The sequence below is a fragment of the Macaca thibetana genome, chromosome 11, assembly GCF_024542745.1.
Source record: "Macaca thibetana thibetana isolate TM-01 chromosome 11, ASM2454274v1, whole genome shotgun sequence".
Lineage (NCBI taxonomy): Eukaryota > Metazoa > Chordata > Mammalia > Primates > Cercopithecidae > Macaca > Macaca thibetana.
Genome location: NC_065588.1, coordinates 52,935,064 through 52,958,212, shown reverse-complemented (window position 1 = coordinate 52,958,212; position 23,149 = coordinate 52,935,064). Strand labels below are relative to the sequence as shown.

The window sequence follows — 23,149 nt, the reverse complement described above, 5'->3', positions numbered from 1 at the left end:
TAAGTAGAATTTATTAGGAATAGTAAAGACCTTGTGTAGCCCAAGTATCCCAAAAACCAAGCTGTCTCCCTCTGTGATGATTTTATCAAAATGACTTTCGTTCTTCTGAGTTTGCTGAAGCCGCATTTAGGTACTGAGAAGGAGTCTTGGTCGACTTAGGTCTTGATACCAATTTTTACTTAATGTATAACCCTGCAATGCCTGTATCTAACAGGTGAGAGCACAGTAAGGACTATTGCTATGGATGGTACGGAAGGCTTGGTTAGAGGCCAGAAAGTACTGGATTCTGGTGCACCAATCAAAATTCCTGTTGGTCCTGAGACTTTGGGCAGAATCATGAATGTTATTGGAGAACCTATTGATGAAAGAGGTCCCATCAAAACCAAACAGTAAGTTGCTCTTAATGCATCTGTGGACGAAGAAACTTATGTTATTTGCAGTTTTACACATTAAGGTGACACATTCTCATAAAGCAGAATTTGTCTTCTGATACCTTCGATTATTAAAATCACACAGCGCAGTTTCACCTGAAGAAATTAGGATGCAGAATTTCTGATTGACAAAAACCTACTACTTGAGGGTATTTTTTTTGTTTGAGAAGGAGTTTTGCTCTCGACTCACTGCAACCTCCACCTCCTGGGTTCAAGCGATTCTCCTGCCTCAGCCTCCTGAGTAGCTGGGATTACAGGTGCATGCCACCATGCCTGGCTAATTTTTGTATTTTTAGTACAGACGGGGTTTCACCATGTTGGCCAGGCTGGTCTCGAACTCCTGATTTCAGGTGATCCACCCACCTCGGCCCCCCAAAGTGCTGGGATAACAGACATGACCCACTGCGCCCGGCTAGTTGAGTATTTTTAAGACTTGCTCTTACTGCTTAGGTTTAGGAGTCTCCAAAACTTGTAGGTTTTTGTATTTGCTATTGCTATGTGAGGGAATGCTGTTAGGTTAAGGCTCAGTAAAATGAAAAATTTATGACAGTTAAAGTAAGGGAATGGGAATTATTGTTCCCTAAGATAATGATTTTTTTTATTGCAGAAAGTTGGGTTAGATCCTGGATGATAGTTGATCTAATTTATACAACAAAGGGGAGATAAGACTGTGGTTCCTTAAGTAAAGGGATGGACTTGAGAGTTGATAAGGAAGGATATATAAGATTATCATTTGCTTTCAACAAGGTGAATAGATACCAATCCTCTCTTCTACTTTTACAGATTTGCTGCCATTCATGCTGAGGCTCCAGAGTTCATGGAAATGAGTGTTGAGCAGGAAATTCTGGTGACTGGTATCAAGGTTGTGGATCTGCTAGCTCCCTATGCCAAGGGTGGCAAAATTGGTATGTTATTAAAGGGTACATATTTTCCAAACCTAATATGGGAGGAAAAACTCATACACTGTTACGAGTGGATATTGACATCTATTCCTCACTGATGAGTACATTCTTTCATTCTTCTGAGTTAGCTGAAGCCATACGCAATTTCTGAGAAGGAATAGGATGGAAGGAAGCAATTCCTTTTTTGGAAGTTTGCTTATTTAGGAAAGCAGAACTCTTAAATATTCTTTCTTTTCAACCTCTTATAGGGCTTTTTGGTGGTGCCGGAGTTGGCAAGACTGTACTGATCATGGAGTTAATCAACAATGTCGCCAAAGCCCATGGTGGTTACTCTGTGTTTGCTGGTGTTGGTGAGAGGACCCGTGAAGGCAATGATTTATACCATGAAATGATTGAATCTGGTGTTATCAACTTAAAAGATGCCACCTCTAAGGTCAGCATTGAGCTGATTGACGTCCACATGGTAGTTATGCCAGGAAACTATTGCCAACTGAAGCCATGTTCTATATTTTCTATTTGATGTTTTTTTTCTTTTTAAAATAATTTTAATATTTTCATTTTAGTGTCCCAGGACCTACAAAGAAAATCTGTTAGTGTTTTCCCCCCAGCTTCCAATACACTAGTGGACATTTTCTGTTCTCTTTGATACTGACATTAAATAACATTTCCAGGTTTTCTTTTTGGTAGATAGTCCCATCATTTGAAAGCTAATTTTGGGAGGGGTGGATTGGACATGGTACATACGTTTCAGCTAAGCCTATTTTGTACTTTTCACTTAATTTGAAAAGGTTTTTATTTCCTTTCTACTATAGTTTTGCCTTAGTAATATAAGAAGCTGTCTTTTTTTGTTTTGAACTGCATCTCTAATAGGGAAAAGAAACTTGCACACAAAAATGTTGACACCTTCTGAGAAAGGATCTGTGGTCATTTCTCCAATTTGGGAACCTTCAGTATGTGGCTTCTCTACTCCTTTGTCAGGTTTTACGATCTATGTATGATTACTGCAGGTAGCGCTGGTATATGGTCAAATGAATGAACCACCTGGTGCTCGTGCCCGGGTAGCTCTTACTGGACTGACTGTGGCTGAATACTTCAGAGACCAAGAAGGTCAAGATGTACTGCTATTTATTGATAATATCTTTCGCTTCACCCAGGCTGGTTCAGAGGTAAGAGGGAAGCTTGAGAGGACCTGGTTCATTTGGCCTTTCTTTGGAGCTATTCAGATGAGGCTAAGGATGTAGACGCCTAAGACCTTTTTTTCTTTTAGGTGTCTGCATTATTGGGCAGAATCCCTTCTGCCGTGGGCTATCAGCCTACCCTCGCCACTGACATGGGTACTATGCAGGAAAGAATTACCACTACCAAGAAGGGATCTATCACTTCTGTACAGGTAACAAAAATTACATAGATGAAGATGTGATTTGTAGAAAGGCGGGGTGCAGTGGTGCATCTCAGCTACTGAGGAGGCTGAGGCGGGAAGATTGCTTGAGCCCAAGAGATCAGCCTGGGGAATAAAGCGAGACCCTATCTAAAAAAAAAATGTATGTAGAGAGATGTATAAAACTTATTGGGCCAGGCGTGGTGGCTCACGCCTGTAATCCCAACACTTTGGGAGGCCGAGGTGGGCAGATCATGAGGTCAGGAGTTAGAGACCAGCCTGGCCAACATGGTGAAACCCTGTCTCTACTAAAGATATAAAAAATTAGCCGGGCATGGTGGCGGACGCCTGTAATCCCAGCTACTCAGAGGCTGAGGCAGGAGAATCGCTTGAATCCCGGAGGCAGAGGTTGCAGTGAGCCGATACCGCGCCATTGCACTCCAGCCTGGGCAACAGGGTGAGACTCCGTCTCAAATAAATAAATAACTTAGTTATTTACATCTCAAAAAGGTCTGTTAACTGGGGTTCATGAGCTCCCTGGAATAATGTGTAAAAGTCTGTGTGTGTGCATGTTAAAGACCCTAAAAGGTTAAGAAATACCCAAAATAATTGAAGGTAGGTTGGGCGGGGTGGCTCACGCCTGTAATCTTAGCACTTTTGGAGACCGAGGCAGGCGAATCACTTGAGGTTAGGAGTTCGAAACCAGCTTGGCCAACATAGTGAAACCCCGTCTCTGCTAAAACTACAAAAAACTAGCCAGGCGTAGTGGTGTGCGCTAGTAATCCCAGCTAGTCGGGGGGCTGAGGCAGGAGAATCATTTGAATCCCGGAGGTTGCAATGAGCCAAGATTGGGGCACTGCACTCCAGCTTGGGCGACAGAGTAAGACTCTGTCTCAAAAAAAACATAAATGAAGGTATACATTTAAATGTAGATCACAAAGCAATGGTTTCTAGTCTAAGGGGAGTCCAGAGCTATATGGGAACTTAGCATTAAATATTTACTGTATTAGGGCTGGGTGCAGTGGCTCATGCCTGTAATTCTAGCACTTTGGGAGGCCAAGGCAGGTGGATCATGAGGTCAGGAAATCCAGACCATCCTGACTAGCACAGTGAAACCCCATCTCTACTAAAAATACAAAAGATTAGCTGGGCGTGGTGGCACCTGCCTGTAGTTGCAGCTACTCGGGAGGCTGAGGCAGGAGAATTGCTTGAACCTGGGAGGCGGAGGTTGCAGGAGGTTGTGGTGAGCTGAGATTGCACCACTGCACTCCAGCCTGGGCAACAGAGAGATACTCCATCTCAAAAAAAAAAAAAAAAAAAAATTACTGCATTAATGTAGTATACATTTTCAAATATATATAGATGGGATATATAGTAAAATTACATAAATTTTATGTATAGTAAGAACATGGCTAAACTGTAGAAACTTTTCATGATTCAATTTAATGAACTATTGTGCAAGAAGTTTTTTCTTCTTGTTTTTAATTCTTTTTTTTTTTTTTTTTTTTTTGAGATGGAGTTTCACTCTCATTGCCCAGGCTGGAGTGCAGTGGGCGCGATCTTGCCTCACTGCAACCTCCACCTCCTGGGTTCAGGTGATTCCTTTGTCTCAGCCTCCTGAGTAGCAGGGATCATAGGCACCCAACACCAGACCCAGTTAATTTTTGTATTTTTAATAGAGACAGGGTTTCACCATGTTAGTCAGGCTGGTCTTGAACTCCTGACCTCAGGTGATCTGCCCGACTCAGCCTCCCAAAGTGTTGGGCTTACAGGCATGAGCCACTGCGCCTGGCTTTTTGAGACAGTCTGTCGCCTAGGCTAGAGTGCAGTGGCTCGATCTTGGCTCGCTATAACCTCCACCTCCCAGGTTCAAGCGATTCACCTGCCTCAGCCTCCTGCGTAGCTGGAATTACAGGCATGCGCCACCACGCCTGGCTAATTTTTGTATTTTTTTTTTTTTTAGTAGAGACGGGGTTTTACCATGTTGGTCAGGCTGGTCTCGAACTGATCTCGTGATCTGCCTGCCTTGGTCTCCCAAAGTGCTAGTTTTACAGGCGTGAGCCACCGTGCCCCACCCCCAGCTTCATGTTTTTAATTCTAAAAGTGGGTATTATTAAAATAGAGTTAAAATACAAGATGAAGAGCAAAAAGAATGATATTAAAAATTCTTCCATCATGGCTGAGAGACCAGATAATCTGTCAGCTTATTCAGCAGGTATTAGGGGTGGTAAGAAAGGTCTTTGGAGTGCTAAATGGAATGAGATGGTAAAGATACGTCAGAAAGGGGGATGGCTTAAGTAAAATTACTTTGATTTGCTGGGCGTGGTGGCTCACACCTATAATCCCAGCAGTTTGGGAGGCCAAGGCGGGTGGATCACGAGGTCAGGAGTTCAAGACTACCCTGGCCAAGATGGTGAAACCCCATCTCTACTAAAAGTACAAAAAAATTAGCCGGATGTGGTGGTGGGCACCTGTAGTCCCAGCCACTCGGGAAGCTGAGGCAGAGAATTGCTTGAATCCGGGAGGCAGAGGTTGCGGTGAGCCGAGATTGCGTCACTGCACTCCAGCCTGGGCAACAGAGCGAGACCCTGTCTCAAAAAAAAAAAAAAAAAAAAAAAAAGATATGGCCGGGCGCGGTGGCTCACGCCTGTAATCCCAGCACTTTGGGAGGCCGAGGCGGGCGGATCACGAGGTCAGGAGATCGAGACCATCCTGGCTAACACGGTGAAACCCCGCTTCTACTAAAAATGCAAAAAATTAGCCGGGCGAAGCGGCGGGCGCCTGTAGTCCCAGCTACTCGGGAGGCTGAGGCAGGAGAATGGCGTGAACCCGGGAGGCGGAGCTTGCAGTGAGCCGAGATCGCGCCATTGCACTCCAGCCTGGGCGACTAAGCGAGACTCTGTCTCAAAAAAAAAAAAAAAAAAAAAAAAGATACTTTTAAAACAAAAAAAAATTTACTTTGGTTCCTGCTGTACTTCATGGGATCTCATTTTAGGCTATCTATGTGCCTGCTGATGACTTGACTGACCCTGCTCCTGCTACTACGTTTGCCCATTTGGATGCTACCACTGTACTGTCACGTGCCATTGCTGAGCTGGGCATCTATCCAGCTGTGGATCCTCTAGACTCCACCTCTCGCATCATGGATCCCAACATTGTTGGCAGTGAGCATTACGATGTTGCCCGTGGGGTGCAAAAAATCCTGCAGGTGAGTATATTACTATGTGGGATCACTGTCTGGAAAGTTAAAAAGAGGGATTGTGGGGACTGTATTAGGACTGGATCTTTCTTTTCTTTTTTTTTTTGAGACGGAGTCTCGCTCTGTCGCCCAGGCTGGAGTGCAGTGGCCGGATCTCAGCTCACTGCAAGCTCCGCCTCCCGGGTTCACGCCATTCTCCTGCCTCAGCCTCCCGAGTAGCTGGGACTACAGGCGTCCGCCACCTCGCCCGGCTAGTTTTTTGTATTTTTTTAGTAGAGACGGGGTTTCACCGTGTTAGCCAGGATGGTCTCGATCTCCCGACCTCGTGATCTGCCCGTCTCGGCCTCCCAAAGTGCTGGGATTACAGGCTTGAGCCACCGCGCCCGGCCAGGACTGGATCTTTCTTAGTGATTTGTGTGATTTGTTTTGGAGCAAGGAAAGTTGAGGCTAGCAATTGCTAGTGAGAGCTAATGAGGTCTCTTGAGTTTCCAGGTACTTAACGCTGTGGCATGCAATATTTCTCTTTTTTTTTTTGAGATGGCGTCTCTGTCGCTGAAGCTGGAGTGCAGTGGCGCCATCTTGGCTCACTGCAACCTCCGCCTTCTAGGTTCAAGCGATTCTCCTGCCTCAGCCTCTTGAGTACCTGGGATTACAGGCGCGTGCCACCACACCCAGCTAATTTTTCTATTTTTAGTAGAGACGGTTTCACCAGTTGGTCAGGCTGGTCTTGAACTCTTGACCTTGTGATCTGCCCACCTCAGCCTTTCAAAGTACTGGGATTACAGGTGTGAGCCACCGTGCCCGGTGGAATGCAGTATTTTTCTAACAGCACCAAACTAGGACTATGGAGAACAAGAAAGACACTAATCTTTCTTGGCTGAGGGTCCTCATACCACCACCACCCTCTCTGCCCCCTAGCATGTAACTTTCCCTTTGTTAGCTTGTCCAAATTAAAGGAGTGAGAGTACTTAACTCAGGCTTCTTTTTTCTCATAGGACTACAAATCCCTCCAGGATATCATTGCCATCCTGGGTATGGATGAACTTTCTGAGGAAGACAAGTTGACTGTGTCCCGTGCACGGAAAATACAGCGTTTTTTGTCTCAGCCATTCCAGGTTGCTGAGGTCTTCACAGGTCATATGGGGAAGCTGGTACCCCTGAAGGAGACCATCAAAGGATTCCAGCAGATTTTGGCAGGTGAGATTTTAAGTACAAAGCTGAACATAAGATCACAGAAAAGCCAAAATCTTGAATGTTTACTGTGCCGTGGTCCCATTCCAACGACCATCAAGCAATATATAATATACTATGCCTAATTATATTTTAAATTAAAAAACAAACTTTCCCATTACTTTTGTTTGAAAATACTCTACATGACCGGACGTGGTGGCTCACACCTATAATCCCAGCACTTTGGGAGGCCAAGCCAGGTGGATCACGAGGTCAGGAGATTGAGACCATCCTGGCTAACGGTGAAACCCCATATCTACTAAAAATACAAAAAAATTAGCCGGGCGTGGCGGCGGGCACCTGTAGGGGAGGCTGAGGCAGGAGAATGGCGTGAACCCGGGAGGTGGAGCTTGCAGTGCGCCGAGATCGCGCCACTGCACTGCAGCCTGGGGGACAGAGCAAGACTCCGTCTCAAAAAAAAAATACTCTGCATTTAATTTGTGATTTGTTACTTGATGCTTTAGCTCCCTTTTATTTTATACGTATTTTCTGAGACTGAGTCTCTCGCCCAGGTTGGAGTACACTGGTGCAATCGTGACTGACTGCAACCTCCACCTCCCAGGTTCAGGTGATACTCCAGCCTCAACCATCCAAGTAGCTGGGATTACAGGCACACGCCACCATGCATAATTTTTGTATTTTTAGTAGCCATGGGGTTTCACCATGTTGGCCAGACTTGTCTCAAACTCCTGACCTTAGGTGATCCGCCCGCCTTGGCCTCCCGAAGTGCTGGGATTACAGGTGTGAGCCACTATGCCTGACCCATGTGTTCTTAATTCATACTGTATCATGTCTTGTAAATTTGATTTGTGAGGAAAATTTAAGCTTTCTTTTTTTTTTTTTTTTTTTTTGAGACGGAGTCTCGCTCTGTCACCCAGGCTGGAGTGCAGTGGCCGGATCTCAGCTCACTGCAAGCTCCGCCTCCCGGGTTTACGCCATTCTCCTGCCTCAGCCTCCCGAGTAGCTGGGACTACAGGCGCCTGCCACCTCGCCCGGCTAAGTTTTTTTGTATTTTTAGTAGAGACGGGGTTTCACTGTGTTAGTCAGGATGGTCTCGATCTCCTGACCTCGTGATCCGCCCGTCTCGGCCTCCCAAAGTGCTGGGATTACAGGCTTGAGCCACTGCGCCCGGCCAATTTAAGCTTTCTAAGATGACCTTAAGTCATCACATTCTTTTTTTTTTTTTTTTTTTTTTTTTTTTTTTTTTTTTTGAGACGGAGTCTCGCTGTGTCTCCCAGGCTGGAGTGCAGTGGCGTGATCTCGGCTCACTGCAAGCTCCGCCTCCCGGGTTCACGCCATTCTCCCGCCTCAGCCTCCCAAGTAGCTGAGACTACAGGCGCCCGCCACCACGCCCGGCTAGTTTTTTGTATTTTTAGTAGAGACGGGGTTTCACCATGTTAGCCAGGATAGTCTCGATCTCCTGACCTCGTGATCCACCCACCTCGGCCTCCCAAAGTGCTGGGATTACAGGCTTGAGCCACCGCGCCCGGCCAAGTCATCACATTCTAACTGATGGCCTCAAGTGGTAAGGAATGTTACACGATGCAGAAAATTGATATCCCTCCACTTCTTTTTTTTTTTTCCCCGTCATACAGGTGACTATGACCATCTCCCAGAACAGGCCTTCTATATGGTGGGACCCATTGAAGAAGCTGTGGCAAAAGCTGATAAGCTGGCTGAAGAGCATGCGTCGTGAGGGGTCCTTGTCCTCTGTACTGTCCCTCTCCTTGCCCCTAACCCAAAAAGCTTCATTTATCTGTGTTGGCTGCACAAGAGCCTTGATTGAAGATATATTCTGTCTGAACGGTATTTAAGGTTTCCAATAAAATGTACACCCCTCAGAATTTGTCTGATTCTCTTGGTTCTGACAACATAGTCAACACTCAAGGGTTATGTATTTAGTTTTAGTTTTAGAGACACGGTGTCTGGCTGTGTTGCCAAGACTGGTCTCCGACTCCTGGGCTCCAGATCTCCCACCTCAGTCTCCTGAGTAGCTGGGGCTACAGGTGTATGCAGTCTCACATCACCAGCACTATTTTCAACAATTAGATTTTTAGAGTGGCTATAAGAAGCAGGTTCAGCTTGAAGTGGGCCATGTATGTTTGAAATCGGTGCTTAAAACTAGCCATTCTCTTGTTGATGGGCAATCGTACCTCTCATGCGGGGTTTCCTTTGGGTAGTGTGATCTTAGTAGGGCCTCAGTTTGGGGCCTTTAGTTCAATACAAATTGATGTGGTTTTTTTTTTTTTGGGGCCTCTATTTCATGTGGCACATCCCTACTTCTTGGTTAAAAATAGGTCTTTTTTGAAGGGCATATTGGGAAAAACTCGTTTTAGAAGTAACCGTTTTCCAGGGGTTAATCTGAGTTTAATGAATTTTCAAGAAATAGTGATGAATACTGATCTTTGTTAAAATTGAATCAAAACGGTTCTGTACATCTTGGTTAGGCCTTCATGTCTTCAGAAAGTGTACTGAAATACTTCCTGACATTTTGGGCAAGTCTAAATAAAAGTTGCTTGTGATTGCTTGCGGCTATGCAGAGGCATATGAGGCCTAGTTCACCCTCTGTGGAGATCCCTTATGAAAGTCCAGAAAAGAGAATCTCAAGGGAATAGCAATTTTCAGGGTTGCTGGCTTGGGCTTCTAAACTAATGAAGTTAGGTTATTTTCCTTTCATTTTAGCCTACTGAAAGGTGCAGGGGTAGAAGGTGTATTTCACCATTTCAATTTAAAAGAAGCTTGCAAGGTCGGATTGGGTTCCCCTTGTGTTCTTTTCCGGGACCAGACTCATCCTACTGCCCTCTCGCGGTAGCACTGGAGACTCTGCAATAACTCTGATCCCATTTTCAAATCCACGAAGGCCATTTGCTGGGATGTGGCTTTCAGTTAAGGACTGTTTACAGACCAGCTGGGGCTTTTGTCCTGGGGAGGAGCCTGCATCTATAAGCTCCACCCGCTGAGGCCATCAAGTTAGGTAGAAGCTGGGCGGGGACAAGCTGAGCTCCCAATTCAGAGGCCCCTGGGGGCTGAAGGTTGGGGAGGGCTTTTTGGCGCGGCGCCAGGGGTGGAGTAGGGGCCTCTAAGCTTCCTTCCATCTGCCTATGACGTCCTTGGCAGCAGCCTCTCCCGCAGTCTCTACTGTGTCATGATCTGGACAGAAGGTGGAGCCCCTGAGCTGCTTGTGCTGGTAGTTTGCTCCCAGAAAAGCTTGGATTTGGGGAAATGCTGAGTTATGGGGGTGGGGACACTTCCTCTAGGTCCTGACTCTGGAGTGGGTAAGAAGCTGGTAGAAAAAGCCCTAGCGTACAGGTCAGCCCTTTCTGCTTTGTTTTCTCACGTCACCCGATACAGACCTGGGAACTGAAATCCTAAAGGTCTTTTGCATCCCTCCACCCCTTCCCCCAACACGTTCACGTCCTTCAGCGTTTATCGAGAACCTTCTCCCTCTCAGTAGCTGCAACTATTTATTTCCTTCCCCCTTTGCCCGCCTCTTCTACCACGCCACTGGAGTGTCAACACAGCTCTAACCTTCCTCCATATTTCTCCTGGTCTGCCCTGTCCTCGCCTCCTCCCTCTCTCCACCCAGAGAAGGCCCCGCCCTTCCCTCCTCCCTCCCCACCCAGTCTGTCACACAGGGACATCACCCTACAGCAGTTCAGGCTGTGTGGTTCGCAGGAAGCATACACTGGCTTTTTGATTGTTGCTAGTTCCCAGCTCACAGTTTGGAAGGATCCAACACCAGCCTTCACGTGAAGTGGGGGCCCAAGGACAGTGAGGAGCTGGGTGGTCCCAACCTCGAGCCCTGCCAGCCTGACATGGGTGAGTATGGGGACCAGCCCCGGGGAAGGCCTGAGGGATGCCTACTCCCTCCCTGGCTGACTCAGCAGGGGTGGGGCCTAACCTTTGCTCATTTGGGGGGTGAAGGAGAGGAAACAGGACTCTGGGGGACAGGGGGGAAGGGCTCAGCTGGCGAGGCTGCCGACCACGGGATCCTGAGTATGGGCAAGCCCCAGCTCTAAGTAAGAGCCCCAGACGCACCTTAGGCCAGGGCTTTCCCAACCCCCTCCCCGCCGCCCCGTGGAGGATTGCCCCTGCTCCTCGCCATTTAAGCTGTTGAGATTCAAGGAAATTTTGACAGTACTCACTGCTAGCCCCCATAAAAGTAAAGCCCGCTTTTGGCAGTGCTGGAAGGTCTTGAAAGTGCCTCCCCTCCCTCTCATTTTTCTAAGGCCTTTTAAGTCTGCCTTCTCTCCTCCCCCACCTTGACCCACCTTCAGGTGGGGGCTGCACTGAGCAGCTGCTTCCTGTTGCCCCAGGGACTGAAGCAAGGTTGGTGGTGGTTGGGGGAAAACTGAACCAAAGTCGATTCTCGCGGTCCCACATCAGCCTCACTAGGGCTGCTATTGATGGCCCCCACACTACAGTTACTGAGGGCATTGAGTGGGAGGAAGGATTGAGGTTGAGAGGATAGGAGGTTTTTGCCCTCGTAGCTTCCTGATTCCAAATGCCCCACAGCTGTAGGGATGGGGCCCTGAGGAGCTGAAACATGGGGAACCTGTTCACCTAGTAGGGCGCTGCGCGTGACCCCCAGCAGGTTCGGCCTTGAGTTCCCTCTCCTGCATCCCTAGGGGCCTCCTAGGAGCCCATGTAGCTCTCGCTGCCTTCCCCGGCCACCTTTGTGAGGCGGTCTTTGCTGGTGCCCTGGCAGCGCGGGCAGAGCTTTCCCGAGTCCTTCCTTTCGGACCTACCACCATCCCCCACTTCACCGCAGAAGTTTGTCTCTTTCTGGGATCTGTTCTCTTCCTCCCATCTGGGATCCTTCCTGGTTCTGGCCCCTAGGAGACGCCACCCGCTTCCCTCTCCCCCAGTGGATCCTTCGCGACTGCTTTCCTGAGCGGTTGTCCTCACCTCGGTAGCTCCTGCCCCTTTAAGCACCACCTCCTCCCCTCCGCCGCCGCCGGCCCAGGGCTGGGGGAGGAGGCGCCGCCGCCGCCCGGCTCGGCCACCTGCGCCGCTGCCGCCGCCGCCGCCCGCGGCCCGGCCCTGCTCCAGGTGAGGCCCGGCACCCACCTCCAGCTCCGGAGTCCCCTGGCGGGCCGTTCCTGTGGTATCCTGCCCCGGGATCCCTGCTGCCCCGGGATTCGGGATCTGACTCTCCCCCTCAGGGAGCTGCCCTTCCTCTCTGCCCTGAACTATCTACTCGCCCATTTTTCCCCTATCCTTTGCGACCGGAATCCGGAGGCTTCTCACGCCTCTCCGCCATCCTCTCTCGAGTACCCTTCCTATTCTGGGCCCAGGATCTCCCCCTCCCCCGCGCCTTCCTCGCCAGAAAAATCTCCCGCGGTCGGGGTTTCGCCTCCTCCCCTCTGGAACTAGCGCTTTCCCACGCCTTCCTAACCCCAATGGGAGGGGGGATACCCACCCCAACTCCTCTCCTTCCCCGTAGTAAGGGGGGCGGGGGAGCAACATCGACAACACTATCTGCCCCTGCTCCGCTCAGCCCTTTAAGTTCAGCTAAGTCTCATCTAAACCTTTTCTGTAGTCCTCACCCCACCCTACATCTCCTGGAGCTTGGGGTCCAACCTCTGCACCGCCTACTGAGCCCAGGTGGGAAGGGCTCTCCTCTTGGGCCTAGGGTTGGTCGGTGCAGCCTAGGAAGGCCCCTCCCCCAGAACCTGGGAGCTGGGGGCTAGGGCGCTGCCGGAATCTTGTGCTTCAGGGCCTCAGGGACGGTTGGGAGAGAGTGGGTGGGGAGCTGGGGCTAAATCTCTAAGGGAGTTGGGGCGATGAGGAAGGCAAGAGAAGTCCAGTCTTCTCTGTTCCGGTGCAAAGGAAGCCCCCCGGCTCCCTAGGAAATAGGGGCTTTCTCTAACTTACAGGACCACCATAGAGAATCCCATTGGGAAGTTTGGAAACAAGACTGTGCGAATCTGAGGAGCCACCTGTCGACTTAAAGGGGAGAAAGGGGCCGGGGTGGGGTGGTGTTCGCCTGTAATCCCAGTACTTTGGGAGGCCAAGGCGGGCAGATCACTTGAGGTCAGGAGTTCTAAACCAGCCTGGGCAACATGGCAAAACCCCGTCTCTACAAAATATACAAAAATTAGCTGGTCGTGGTGGCGTGTGCCTGTAATCCCAGCTACTTGGGAGGTTGAGGCATAAGAATCGCTTGAACCTGGCAAGTGTAGGTTGCAGCAAGCTGAAATCACGACACTGCACTCCAGCCTGGGCGACAGAGCAAGACTGTCTCAAAAAAAAAAAAAAAAAAAAAAAAAAAGTGGGGAAAGAAGGGGAGGGGTATGGTCCTTGTGATGTATTGGGAGAATCTAGCCTTTCCAGAATACACAGAAGGTGAAGACTTTTGCTTTAACTTGTGTGTGGGGGGGGTGTCCAGCTAGAATGGTTACTCGGCTGAGAGCCATCTCCCTGCTAGACAGACCCTGTTAACAGTATGATCCATTCAGCCAGTGAGGGGAAGAGAGGTCTTTAATAATTATCCCACCTCCATTAGAGAATTCCCCCTCCGCCCCCAGTCCAGCTGCGTCCCTAGCTATGCTCTGTCATTTCCCACTCCTCACCTCCAGAATTAGGGGACTGGGTGTCAGGATCTGCTTCAGACTCTTCTAAGTCATGTTTGGAGGGGGTGCTGAGGGGAGGAGAGGGTGTTCAGCAGTGGTGTTTGGGGTTGGATGCCAGGAGTATCTGGTGGGGGAGAGGGAAGGACGTAGAGGGATGCAAACGAATCCCCTTCTCTCTCTTCCTCCTCCCAGCCCCAGCCATCTGGCTCCAGAGTGGAGCCAGGCACCGTGGCAGCTGACCCCAGAGTCAGGGAGGTGCCGCAGGAACACAGGAGGGTGAGAAATGGGGAGCAGGTGCTAGTTTGTCCCTCCCCATTCTCTTCATTACTAGTCCAGTGGCCTGGCTTGAGGTTCAGCCTATTCCCTGGAGACTCCCCTTACAAGTTGCTGATAAAATGACCATTTGCCCCTTCCCCTTTCTAGTAGCTTCCTGAAAGGAAATGGGTGGGGCAAAGAGAGGTGGGTGGGTGATCAGCCACATCTGATGGGATTGAGGAATGTTTGAGGACATTTGGGGTCAGTCTGCCCTCTGTCCTCTGGATGGGGGGAGAAGCACAGCTGCAGAATGGGAGGCCTTATAGCAGGAAGTAAACATCCAGCTGTTGGGCACACTGTCACCCCAACCTCATCCTTCCTCAGAGCAGGGAAGATCCTGATTAGATGAGATGAGGCGGGGGTCTCATTGAGGGATGAAGATGATTGCAGTCTTTCTGCACCAGATGGGAAGAATGGATCCTACCTCGTTTTCTTTTCTAATCCCAGGTGGTCCTCTCCTATCCAACACCCCTCTCCCAGCCGCTCCTGGCTGGAATAGTCCTAAAGGTTGCCCTGGAGACTAGGCCTGGGGCTCGGAAGGGGTGGGGGCAGTCAGTGGGGCACAGGAGTAACCGGCTCTTCCGGAGCACAGAGGAGCCAGCGGTGGGTGTATGTGGGTGTGGGGAGGGGCGTGGCTACACCCGTCTGACGGGCGCAGGCTCCTCCCCTGCCTGCCCAGTCCCCGACTGGCCGGCCCCCTTTAAGATTGGGAGCGGGAGGTAGGAAGATCCTCCCTCGTCTGCCCTGGAAAAGGGAAGGGAAGAAAAAGGGATACCAGCTTCCTTACCCCCACCCCCATCCCGCCGCCCTTGAGGCGTCAGTTTTATGCCTTTCTTCCCCAGCCTTTTTTATTTGGGGATAGAGAGGCATTTCTTAGCAGAAGTTTGCCAGAGCCCTCCTTTCTCTAGAAGGAAGGAAACCTCTCCTCTGAGTGTGACCTCCACCTACTCAGGGATTTGAGGTCGGCAGGCTGTTGGAGGAGTATTTTTTTTTTCCCCAAGGTGACCTGTAAATCTGTTGTTTCGACAGGGAGGAGAGAAGGGTTTTGGTTTCCACCTGCCTATTCCCTCCACTGGTAATCTACTTATCTCGAGAGAGGAAGAGAAACCCCCTTAACCTTCTCTATCTGTGGCCCACACACTCTATGAACCTTTGCTAAAGCTAGCTTCCTTCTTATCCTCTCTGAGCCATTTGTAGGGGATGAGGGGTGGGGTGGAGTCTTTCCCCAAAACTCAGGAAGAGCCCACCCCTCTGTAGAGTAAGGAAATCCCATCTAGACTGATGGATCTCACCCCCCAACTCTGCCCATTTTTCACATCTCTTTCCTCCTCAGACCCCCAGAGGAAAATGTATTTGTTGACACCCCCCCCCCCCAACTTGCCAGAGTTTCATCATCCCCACTCTGTCGCTTTTCCAGAATATTCAGCAGCCTGAGCTTTGCACAGTTTAGGCCATTGTTTCTAGAACTGCGTTGCACTGAATTGAATGGGAATTATCTTGAAGCCTGCAGAGTGTTGAGTTGCAAGGAAAGGAAACCAGGTTAACTTTCTTGTCATATTTTATCCACTATTTGACCTTGAAGAAGTCATTGAACCTCTTTGGGTCTTAATTTCTTCATCTGATGAAGGAGAGGATGAACTAGAAATTCTCTAAGCTCTAATATCATATGACACTGTTCTTCATCCTGGGGCTCTGCAATAGACATTTTAGGTGACAGCCAAACTCTAGTCCTCTGCTAGATTTTACTTTTCTGTTCTGAGTTTTCACACAGTTATGTAGCCCTGTCAGAAAAAAATTACCAGAATTATAGAATGGGTGGACATTTGTGACATCTTTTTGCTGATTAGTTTTCAGCTTATCCTTTACTTCTCTGACTGCATTTAGGCTACACTCAGGTCTTTGCTGTCTGGTTCCAGAGCCGAACCTTCTTTCCCCTACGCACAGGAATCTTTCCTTTCCAGTGACCAGGACCCTGCAGATGTCGCCAGCAAAGTGGTGATCCAGGCAGGACCAGGCAGCACTGAAGGGACAGAGGTGAGTGGGTGGCAGACTCTCTTGCCTTTCCCCATCCCTTTAGCGCCCTGAGTGAGTAACCTTTCTATTTCCACGTTTCCATTACCCTACCTGGGAAACAACTGCCCCCGAAATTCCCCTGACTCTCACCCCCTACCAGCTTGTTAGAGAAGTGGCACATGCCTTTGGGCCTAGACATTTGGTCTAGTCTTTTAGGTTAACCTTGGAACTGTGGCACGCCTTTCAGTTTGCCCTGTGTGAAGCAGGACTACTGCCGCCATGAGATGCGGGTGCAGAGGGAGCTGCCAGGTGGGCATGGTGGCCAGGGTTGCAGGAGACACAGCGGCGCTAGGACCCAGGTCCGGGTCGGGAAGAGAGGCTGGCAGGCTTTAGGACCCTGTGGCGGAGGCCGCGTGGGGAGACTCTCTCCTGGCCGAGGCTTCTCCGCCCCCTCCGGCTGCGACTCACTCCTCCCCCGCCGGCCATGTTGGCTCCTCTCGGGCCCCGCGGTTGAGCCGCGTCCCCCTCCCCCCTCCCGGACCCCGGACCCCAGACCCCCTCCCCCAGCGGGCGTCTCCACCCCTTCTGGCGCCCGGAGCGCGGCCATGTGAACTGCCTGTTACCCGGGGAGAGACGAGCCCCGAGCCTGGCTGGACGCCGCTGCCTCAGGTTTGTGGGGTCTGTGGCCAGGGGCCTGAGGGGGAGAGAGCCCCACTTTCATCCCAGACTTCCCCCGGGGAACAGAGGCTCCAGAGCCGGCTTGAACCTCTCCGGGGCAGGAAGCCGACTGGAGCTTCTTTCCTGAGAGGATCCAACCTGAGGCGAGGGTCTCCTTGCCCTGGGGTCTGGGAGGAGAACAGGGCTGGTGGGGCTGCTGAGGACCCCGGATGGGGCCGCGGGGGCAGGAGGAGCTGTAGGGGCTCCTGGCGACGACTGTGAGGAGGCGGAGAAGCCACCTGGCTGGTGGAGATGACTCCTATGGGGGACTTGGGGTGGAATCCCCGGGAGGGGCTCCACCTCTTCGGGTGGGGGTGGGGATTGCCTGAGCGCGAGTGGTGGGTGAAGGGGTTCCCTTGGCGGGTTAAACGCTCCGTTTGCAGGGAGCTGGGCGTTTTGGCTGCGGTGAGTGGAGGGCGGAAGGGGTTTCCAGGGGTCTGAGGGTGTCTCCCTCGGGGAGCGCACTCATTCTCTTGAGCGTGGAGATCAGCAGAGGGCCTTCCTTGCTGAGGGTGGTGCTGCGCTTGGCTCGGGGCCCTCGCGTCCCGGGAGAATCCCCCATTCCAGGGATGGAGGTTGATAGGGCTTCCGCTGAGGCTTTTGAATTTGAGCTGGGCTGAGAGGCAGAAGGGGAGAATAAATAGGAATTCCTTTTTCCAAGGAGATTCCCCAGTGAGGGGATCCCCGCTTCCGTGGCAGAAAGGTGATATCGCATCATCCCTTTCTTTCTCGGTGTTCCCAGTTTTCAGAAGAAGGCAATGCCAATAGCAGTTATCCTTTGTAGGGTTTATTGAAGTGAGAGATTTGTCTGCTTTGGGGGAAGACGGAGGGGGATAGCTTGCACCTCCATCTGTACACAAACAGCCCCTCCCCCAGCCTCCCGCAGGAAGTGGCCGGGAAATGGCAGCTGTGCGTTTGCTGCTGCGTGTCTTGTTGTTTTGAAATGTCCATTTTAATCAGATTTGGTTTCATTTTCTGAAGCCTTCTGGGCAAGCTTGGATCTTGCCAACCATGTGGTCCGAGAGACCTTTCGTTGGACTTTTTTTTTTTTTTTTTTGCAAACTTGTCAATTGGAAGTAGTCAACTTCAGTTGACTCACGTATCCCAATCCCTCCTCCCGAACATCTCTGTCTTCCTGTCTGGTTTTGTTTTGTTTTCCCTTGAGCTAGAGGTCATAGAGATACAAACTCAGTTACCTACCAGCGGGGTACACTCTATATAAGTGATGCAAATTCCCTCAGCATAGAGAGCTGTCAGGGAGACTAGGGATCTTTTGTGGCACGAGTAGCTTCTTGGGGTCCTACTTAGTATAGTTATTATGACAGTTTCTATATTGCACAGCACCTGAGCTAGGGAGCTTGTGAAGAAGGATAGATTCTGAGAAGTGGAGGAAGAGGAAGCTGTGAGGAAGATTTAACTATTAGATGGATTTGTGTGTTGGGGGTAGGGACTGATTTACAGACTGAGATTGGTGAACTCGGTCCTCAGTGGTGATTCTAGCCTAAGGGCAGCCCCTGTGGGAAGCCTGTTATTTAACTGAGGGTGCTGGAGATACTACCTTCTGCAGAACCAGCTAATTAGAATAGTACAGTTTGTTATCATATGACTTACTCTTTAATCCATAAAAGAACATCTCCCCTTTTATTCTTCTTGGAGATTGGTAAGCATTTCCTCTGTTCCCTGCGAAGTCATGTGCCCAGATTTTTTTTTCTTTCTTTTCAGTTGATAATCCCAGGATATTTCTCCTGTAACATATAGTGATGGACTGTGTGCTATGTCCCCAGGCATTTTGTTGCATACTGGATTTGGTTAGGGGCAACAGTTGGCCACATAATTTTATTTTTCTTTCTTTTTTTTTTTTTTTTTTTTGAGACGGAGTTTTGCTCTTGTCGCCCAGGCTGGAGTGCAGTGGTATGATCTCGGCTTACTGCAACCTCTGCCTCCCGGGTTCAAGCGAGTCGCCTGCCTCAGCCTCCCAAGTAGCTGGCATTACAGGAGCCCGCCACCACATCTGGCTAATTTCTTTATTTTTAGTAGAGATGGGGTTTCATCATGTTGGCCAGGCTGGTCTTGAATTCCTGACCTCAGGTGATCTACCCACCTCGGCGTCCCAAACTGCAGGGATTACAAGTGTGAGCCACCACGCCTGGTCTCTTTTCTTTTCTTTTCTCTTTTTTTTTTTTGAGATAGGGTCTCACTCCGACGCCCAGGCTGGAGTGCAGTGGTACCATCATGGCTCATTGCAGCCCCAACCTCTTCAGCTCAAGTGATCCTCCCACCTCAGCCCGCTGAGTAGCTGGGACCACAGACACGCACCACCACACCTGGCTAATTTTTTGTAATTTTTGTAGAGGTGGGGTTTTGCCACTTTGCACAGGCTGGTCTTGAACTCCTGGGCTCAAGTGACCCGTCCGCTTTAGCCTCCCAAAGTACTGAGATTACAGGCATGAGCCACCATGCCCAGCCTATGACCACAGGATTTTAGATTTTGAAAGATAAAGTTGTTGTTTTTTTTTTGAGATGGAGTCTTGCACTGTTGCCCAGGCTGGAGTACAGTGGCACCATCTCAACTCACTGCAACCTTCATCTCCCAGGTTCAAGTGATCCTCCTGCCTCAGCCCTCCAGTAGCTGGAATTACAGGCATGCACCACCGTGCCTGGCTAATTTTCGTTTTTTTTTGTTTTGTTTTTTTTTGTTTTTTTGAGACGGAGTCTCGCTCTGTCACCCAGGCTGGAGTGCAGTGGCCTGATCTCAGCTCACTGCAAGCTTCGCCTCCCGGGTTCACACCATTCTCCGGCCTCAGCCTCCCGAGTAGCTGGGACTACAGGTGCCCGCCACCTCGCCCGGCTAGTTTTTTGTATTTCTTAATAGAGACGGGGTTTCACCGTGTAAGCCAGGATGGTCTCGATCTCCTGACCTCGTGATCCGCCCGTCTCGGCCTCCCAAAGTGCTGGGATTACAGGCTTGAGCCACCGCGCCCGGCCAATTTTTGTATTTTTAGTAGAGACGGGGTTTCGCCATGTTGGTCAGGCTGGTCTCGAACTCGAACTCAGCCTCCCAAAGTGCTGGGGTTACAGGTGTGAGCCACCACGCCCAGCCTTGGAAGATAAAGTTTTAAGATTATTTGGACTATTCTGAAAACTACCTAAGCCTGTCATTTAAATCATCCTTTCACTATTTATTTTCCAGGCAAAAACCTCCCACCTAGATGAAGATCCCTAGATAAAAGATCCAGTATGGGAGCAGATAGACACTTATGATTGTGTGAAAGTGACATCATCACTAGTAAGATAGCATCATTGCTCTTCTCACTGGGGCTGTTGGGGTTTTTCATATTCTGGAAACAGTAAAAACAAGTCCATCTGTCAGCATCCTTTTTCTTGCCCCTGATTAGTTCCTTTAAGTTGCTGTCCGATGGGGTTGATTTTAAGTTCCCCTTTCTTCAGCCTTTGGTTACCTGAACTGGCACTTGGCAGAACAGCAAGTTGATTTTCCCTGTTTGGGTGTTAAAAGAGTAAAGAAAGGAGAAAGAACTACTCCTGAGTCTTTGGACTTTTAAAAGAAAAGCTGATTTTAAGAAAATAGTGATTTCATTTGATACATGATTGAACTGGGAGCTGAAAGAAGCAAACCTTTCATGGCCTTCTTATAAAATGGGTGCATTTTTCTGTCAAGAGAAATATGTTTCTTAATATTTTAAGCTTCTTGATGAAAGAAAAAATCTGAGATGTAAAGAGAGCTATATGGGCTGATCCCAGAGCCAGTCTAGAATGAAAAGTTCATCTTGTAGTCTTGCGGCTCTGGAATCAAGTATTACTAGGAGAGAAGCAAAGCTTGTTAAGGTTACTGACAGTGTCTTCTGCTGTTGACCTTCCTTGTCACCACTGAAGAGGTGAAGCACCAAACTGCTATTTTTGTTGTTAAAACAGTATAGGCCGGGCGCGGTGGCTCAAGCCTGTAATCCCAGCACTTTGGGAGGCCGAGACGGGCGGATCACGAGGTCAGGAGATCAAGACCATCCTGACTAACACGGTGAAACCCCATCTCTACTAAAAAATACAAAAAACTAGCCGGGTGTGGTGGCGGGCGCCTGTAGTCCCAGCTACTCGGGAGGCTGAGGCAGGAGAATGGCGTCAACCCGGGAGGCGGAGCTTGCAGTGAGCTGAGATCCGGCCACTGCACTCCAGCCTGAACGGCAGAGCGAGACTCCGTCTCAAAAAAAAAAAAAAAAAAAAACAGTATAGAAGTTAGTAATTGATAGTGATGTTTGACCTTGTGTGAGATGTATCAAGAGCAGCAATAATGCCAAGTATAAAATTTGAGGTAATTCCCGGGGCAAATAATCTTCTTGGTTTGTTTCTTAGAATGTTGGTGTCCTCATATGCCTATGTATAGCCCAAATGAATAGTTTCTCAGTATTATCTCATGTGGGTCAGAAGGACTATTTTTTACCAGCTTGTCAGTCTGCCTAATTTTGAAATTAAACAAATTGTGCAAAACAAAAAATCCCATCTTTGAAGACATCTGGAAATTGTTTGTCACTAGCAGTAAAAGTAGCATTGGCTTAGTGTTTTGTCTTGTTTCCTCATTAAAGAGAACAATTATTATGGGGGCATTTTGCAGACTAAAATACTGTAATCTTGCCAAAAATTTACCAAACAAAGGAAGAAGTGTTTTTTTTTTTTTTTTTTTTTTTTTTTCTGAGACGGAGTCTGGCTCTGTCGCCCAGGCTAGAGTGCAGTGGCCGGATCTCAGCTCACTGCAAGCTCTGCCTCCCGGGTTCACGCCATTCTCCTGCCTCAGCCTCCCAAGTAGCTGGGACTACAGGCGCCCGCCATCTCGCCCGGCTAGATTTTTGTATTTTTTTAGTAGAGATGGGGTTTCACCGGGTTAGCCAGGATGGTCTTGATCTCCTGACCTCGTGATCCGCCCGTCTCGGCCTCCCAAAGTGCTGGGATTACAGGCTTGAGCCACTGCGCCTGGCCTAGAAGTTTTTAAGAGATAGGTCGTCTTCCTACTTTTAGTCTTTTGAGGTTGGACTCTGTAACCTGCCTCGCGAATGGGGTCCTTAACCTGCCTGCTTAGCTCATTTTTCGGGGTGGAAAAGGTGGAGTCCTGAACTGTTAGAGTTGAAATTCTGGCCAGGCACGGTGGCTCAGCCTGCAATCCTAGCACTTTGGGAGGCTGAGGCGGGCAGATCACCTGAAGTCAGGAGTTTAAGACCAGCCTGACCAACATGATGAAACTCCGTTTCTACTAAAAATATGAAAATTAGCTGGGCGTGGTGGCGAGCACCTGTAATCCCAGCTACTCGGGAGGCTAAGGCAGGAGAATTGCTTGAACTGGGGAGATGGAGGTTGCAGTGAGCCGAGATCGTGCCACTGCACCCCAGCCTGGGCGACAGAGCCACATTGTCTCAAAAAAAAAAAAAAAAGAAAGAAAGAAATTCTAAGAAACAATCAGAGCTGAAAGAGGGAAATAACCTTAATATAACCTCTGGACTGTGGCCTTTAGTGTCTTGCAATTTCAGAGGCATTCCCGGTCTTCTGAGAGTAAAGTGACCGGAAGTGTGGCAGAAAATCTAACCTGTAGTTTCTTTAATTAACAAATGTATAAAAACCTATTATATGCCTTGAGTGTTCTGTTAAACCAAGCAGAACGTTTTATTAATTCAGAGCTTACATTTATTTATTTTTCTGTTTTGTTCATTTGGTTGAGAACAGTGGTGCGATCATAGCCCACTGCAGCCTCCAGCTCCTGGGCTCAAATAATCCTCCTACCTCAGCCTCCGGAGAACTTGGCACTACAGGCATATGCCACCACGCCTAGCTAATTTATTGCCTTTTTACATTATCAGTACTTCCCTATTTTCAGGTCTTATTTTCTTCAAGGAGTGGCTATCTAAGTACGTCAAGATTTGGGGCCTTTCTTCCCTCTTGAAATTTTTATCTCTGTGAAGTATGAAGCTGAATTTTTTTTTGTTTTCTGAAAATAGTAAGAGCAAAGCCCATGACCTTCACTGGAGAGTAAGCTGGTAGTGGCAGAAAGGTAGATTTACTCATTCATTTGTTCAGTCCGTGGACTCAACAAATATTTCCTTTGGTTCTTTCGTATACTTAACACTAAATTAGGTGCTGGAGATATAATGGTGGAACTTACATCCAACTGATGCTGTGGAACCAACATAATGTAGAATAAATAAGGACAGAGAACAGTCATCTTTGAAATCTTCTGAATAGTCTGGACATGACAGTTTTCTTTGAGTAGCCCCCTCTTAGTGTAGTCTTCCTTCTTTCATTATCTTTGTTCTGCCTCACTTGGAGTCCTGACTAGGAAAGGTAGTTAAGGAGAGGATGGATATTTTGAGCCTTGGTCAGTATATGATATA

The 23,149-nt window shown here is 49.0% G+C and overlaps 2 protein-coding genes and 2 non-coding genes across 16 annotated transcripts in view; all 4 read left to right on the top strand.

Annotated features, from left to right (window-relative positions):
- ATP5F1B (ATP synthase F1 subunit beta) overlaps positions 1–8,981 on the top strand; it is a 271,439-nt gene extending 262,458 nt beyond the window's left edge. For both annotated transcript variants that reach the window (XM_050747304.1, XM_050747305.1), the window contains 8 exons: positions 215–389; positions 1,215–1,336; positions 1,582–1,766; positions 2,341–2,499; positions 2,601–2,723; positions 5,707–5,919; positions 6,906–7,107; positions 8,736–8,981. In XM_050747304.1, the coding sequence (XP_050603261.1) occupies positions 215–389; positions 1,215–1,336; positions 1,582–1,766; positions 2,341–2,499; positions 2,601–2,723; positions 5,707–5,919; positions 6,906–7,107; positions 8,736–8,836 (1,280 nt within the window). In that variant the 3' untranslated portion in view covers positions 8,837–8,981. The remainder of the gene's footprint in view (positions 1–214; positions 390–1,214; positions 1,337–1,581; positions 1,767–2,340; positions 2,500–2,600; positions 2,724–5,706; positions 5,920–6,905; positions 7,108–8,735) is intronic.
- LOC126931892 (small nucleolar RNA SNORD59) lies at positions 69–142 on the top strand. Its single transcript, XR_007718000.1, has one exon. It is a non-coding gene; the product is annotated as a small nucleolar RNA SNORD59 (small nucleolar RNA).
- Positions 1,423–1,489, top strand: LOC126931893 (small nucleolar RNA SNORD59). Its single transcript, XR_007718001.1, has one exon. It is a non-coding gene; the product is annotated as a small nucleolar RNA SNORD59 (small nucleolar RNA).
- A 1,296-nt stretch (positions 8,982–10,277) lies between the features above and the next one.
- BAZ2A (bromodomain adjacent to zinc finger domain 2A) overlaps positions 10,278–23,149 on the top strand; it is a 42,253-nt gene continuing 29,381 nt past the window's right edge. For 2 of the 12 annotated variants that reach the window (XM_050747239.1, XM_050747238.1), the window contains exons 1-2: positions 10,278–10,327; positions 10,848–10,959. In XM_050747239.1, coding sequence (XP_050603196.1) covers positions 10,286–10,327; positions 10,848–10,959 — 154 coding nt within the window. In that variant the 5' untranslated portion in view covers positions 10,278–10,285. Of the gene's footprint in view, positions 10,328–10,752; positions 10,960–12,131; positions 12,193–15,914; positions 16,065–16,473; positions 16,713–19,950; positions 20,047–23,149 lie in introns of those variants that run through there. The other 10 variants (XM_050747250.1, XM_050747240.1, XM_050747244.1 and 7 more) reach the window with 9 other exon arrangements.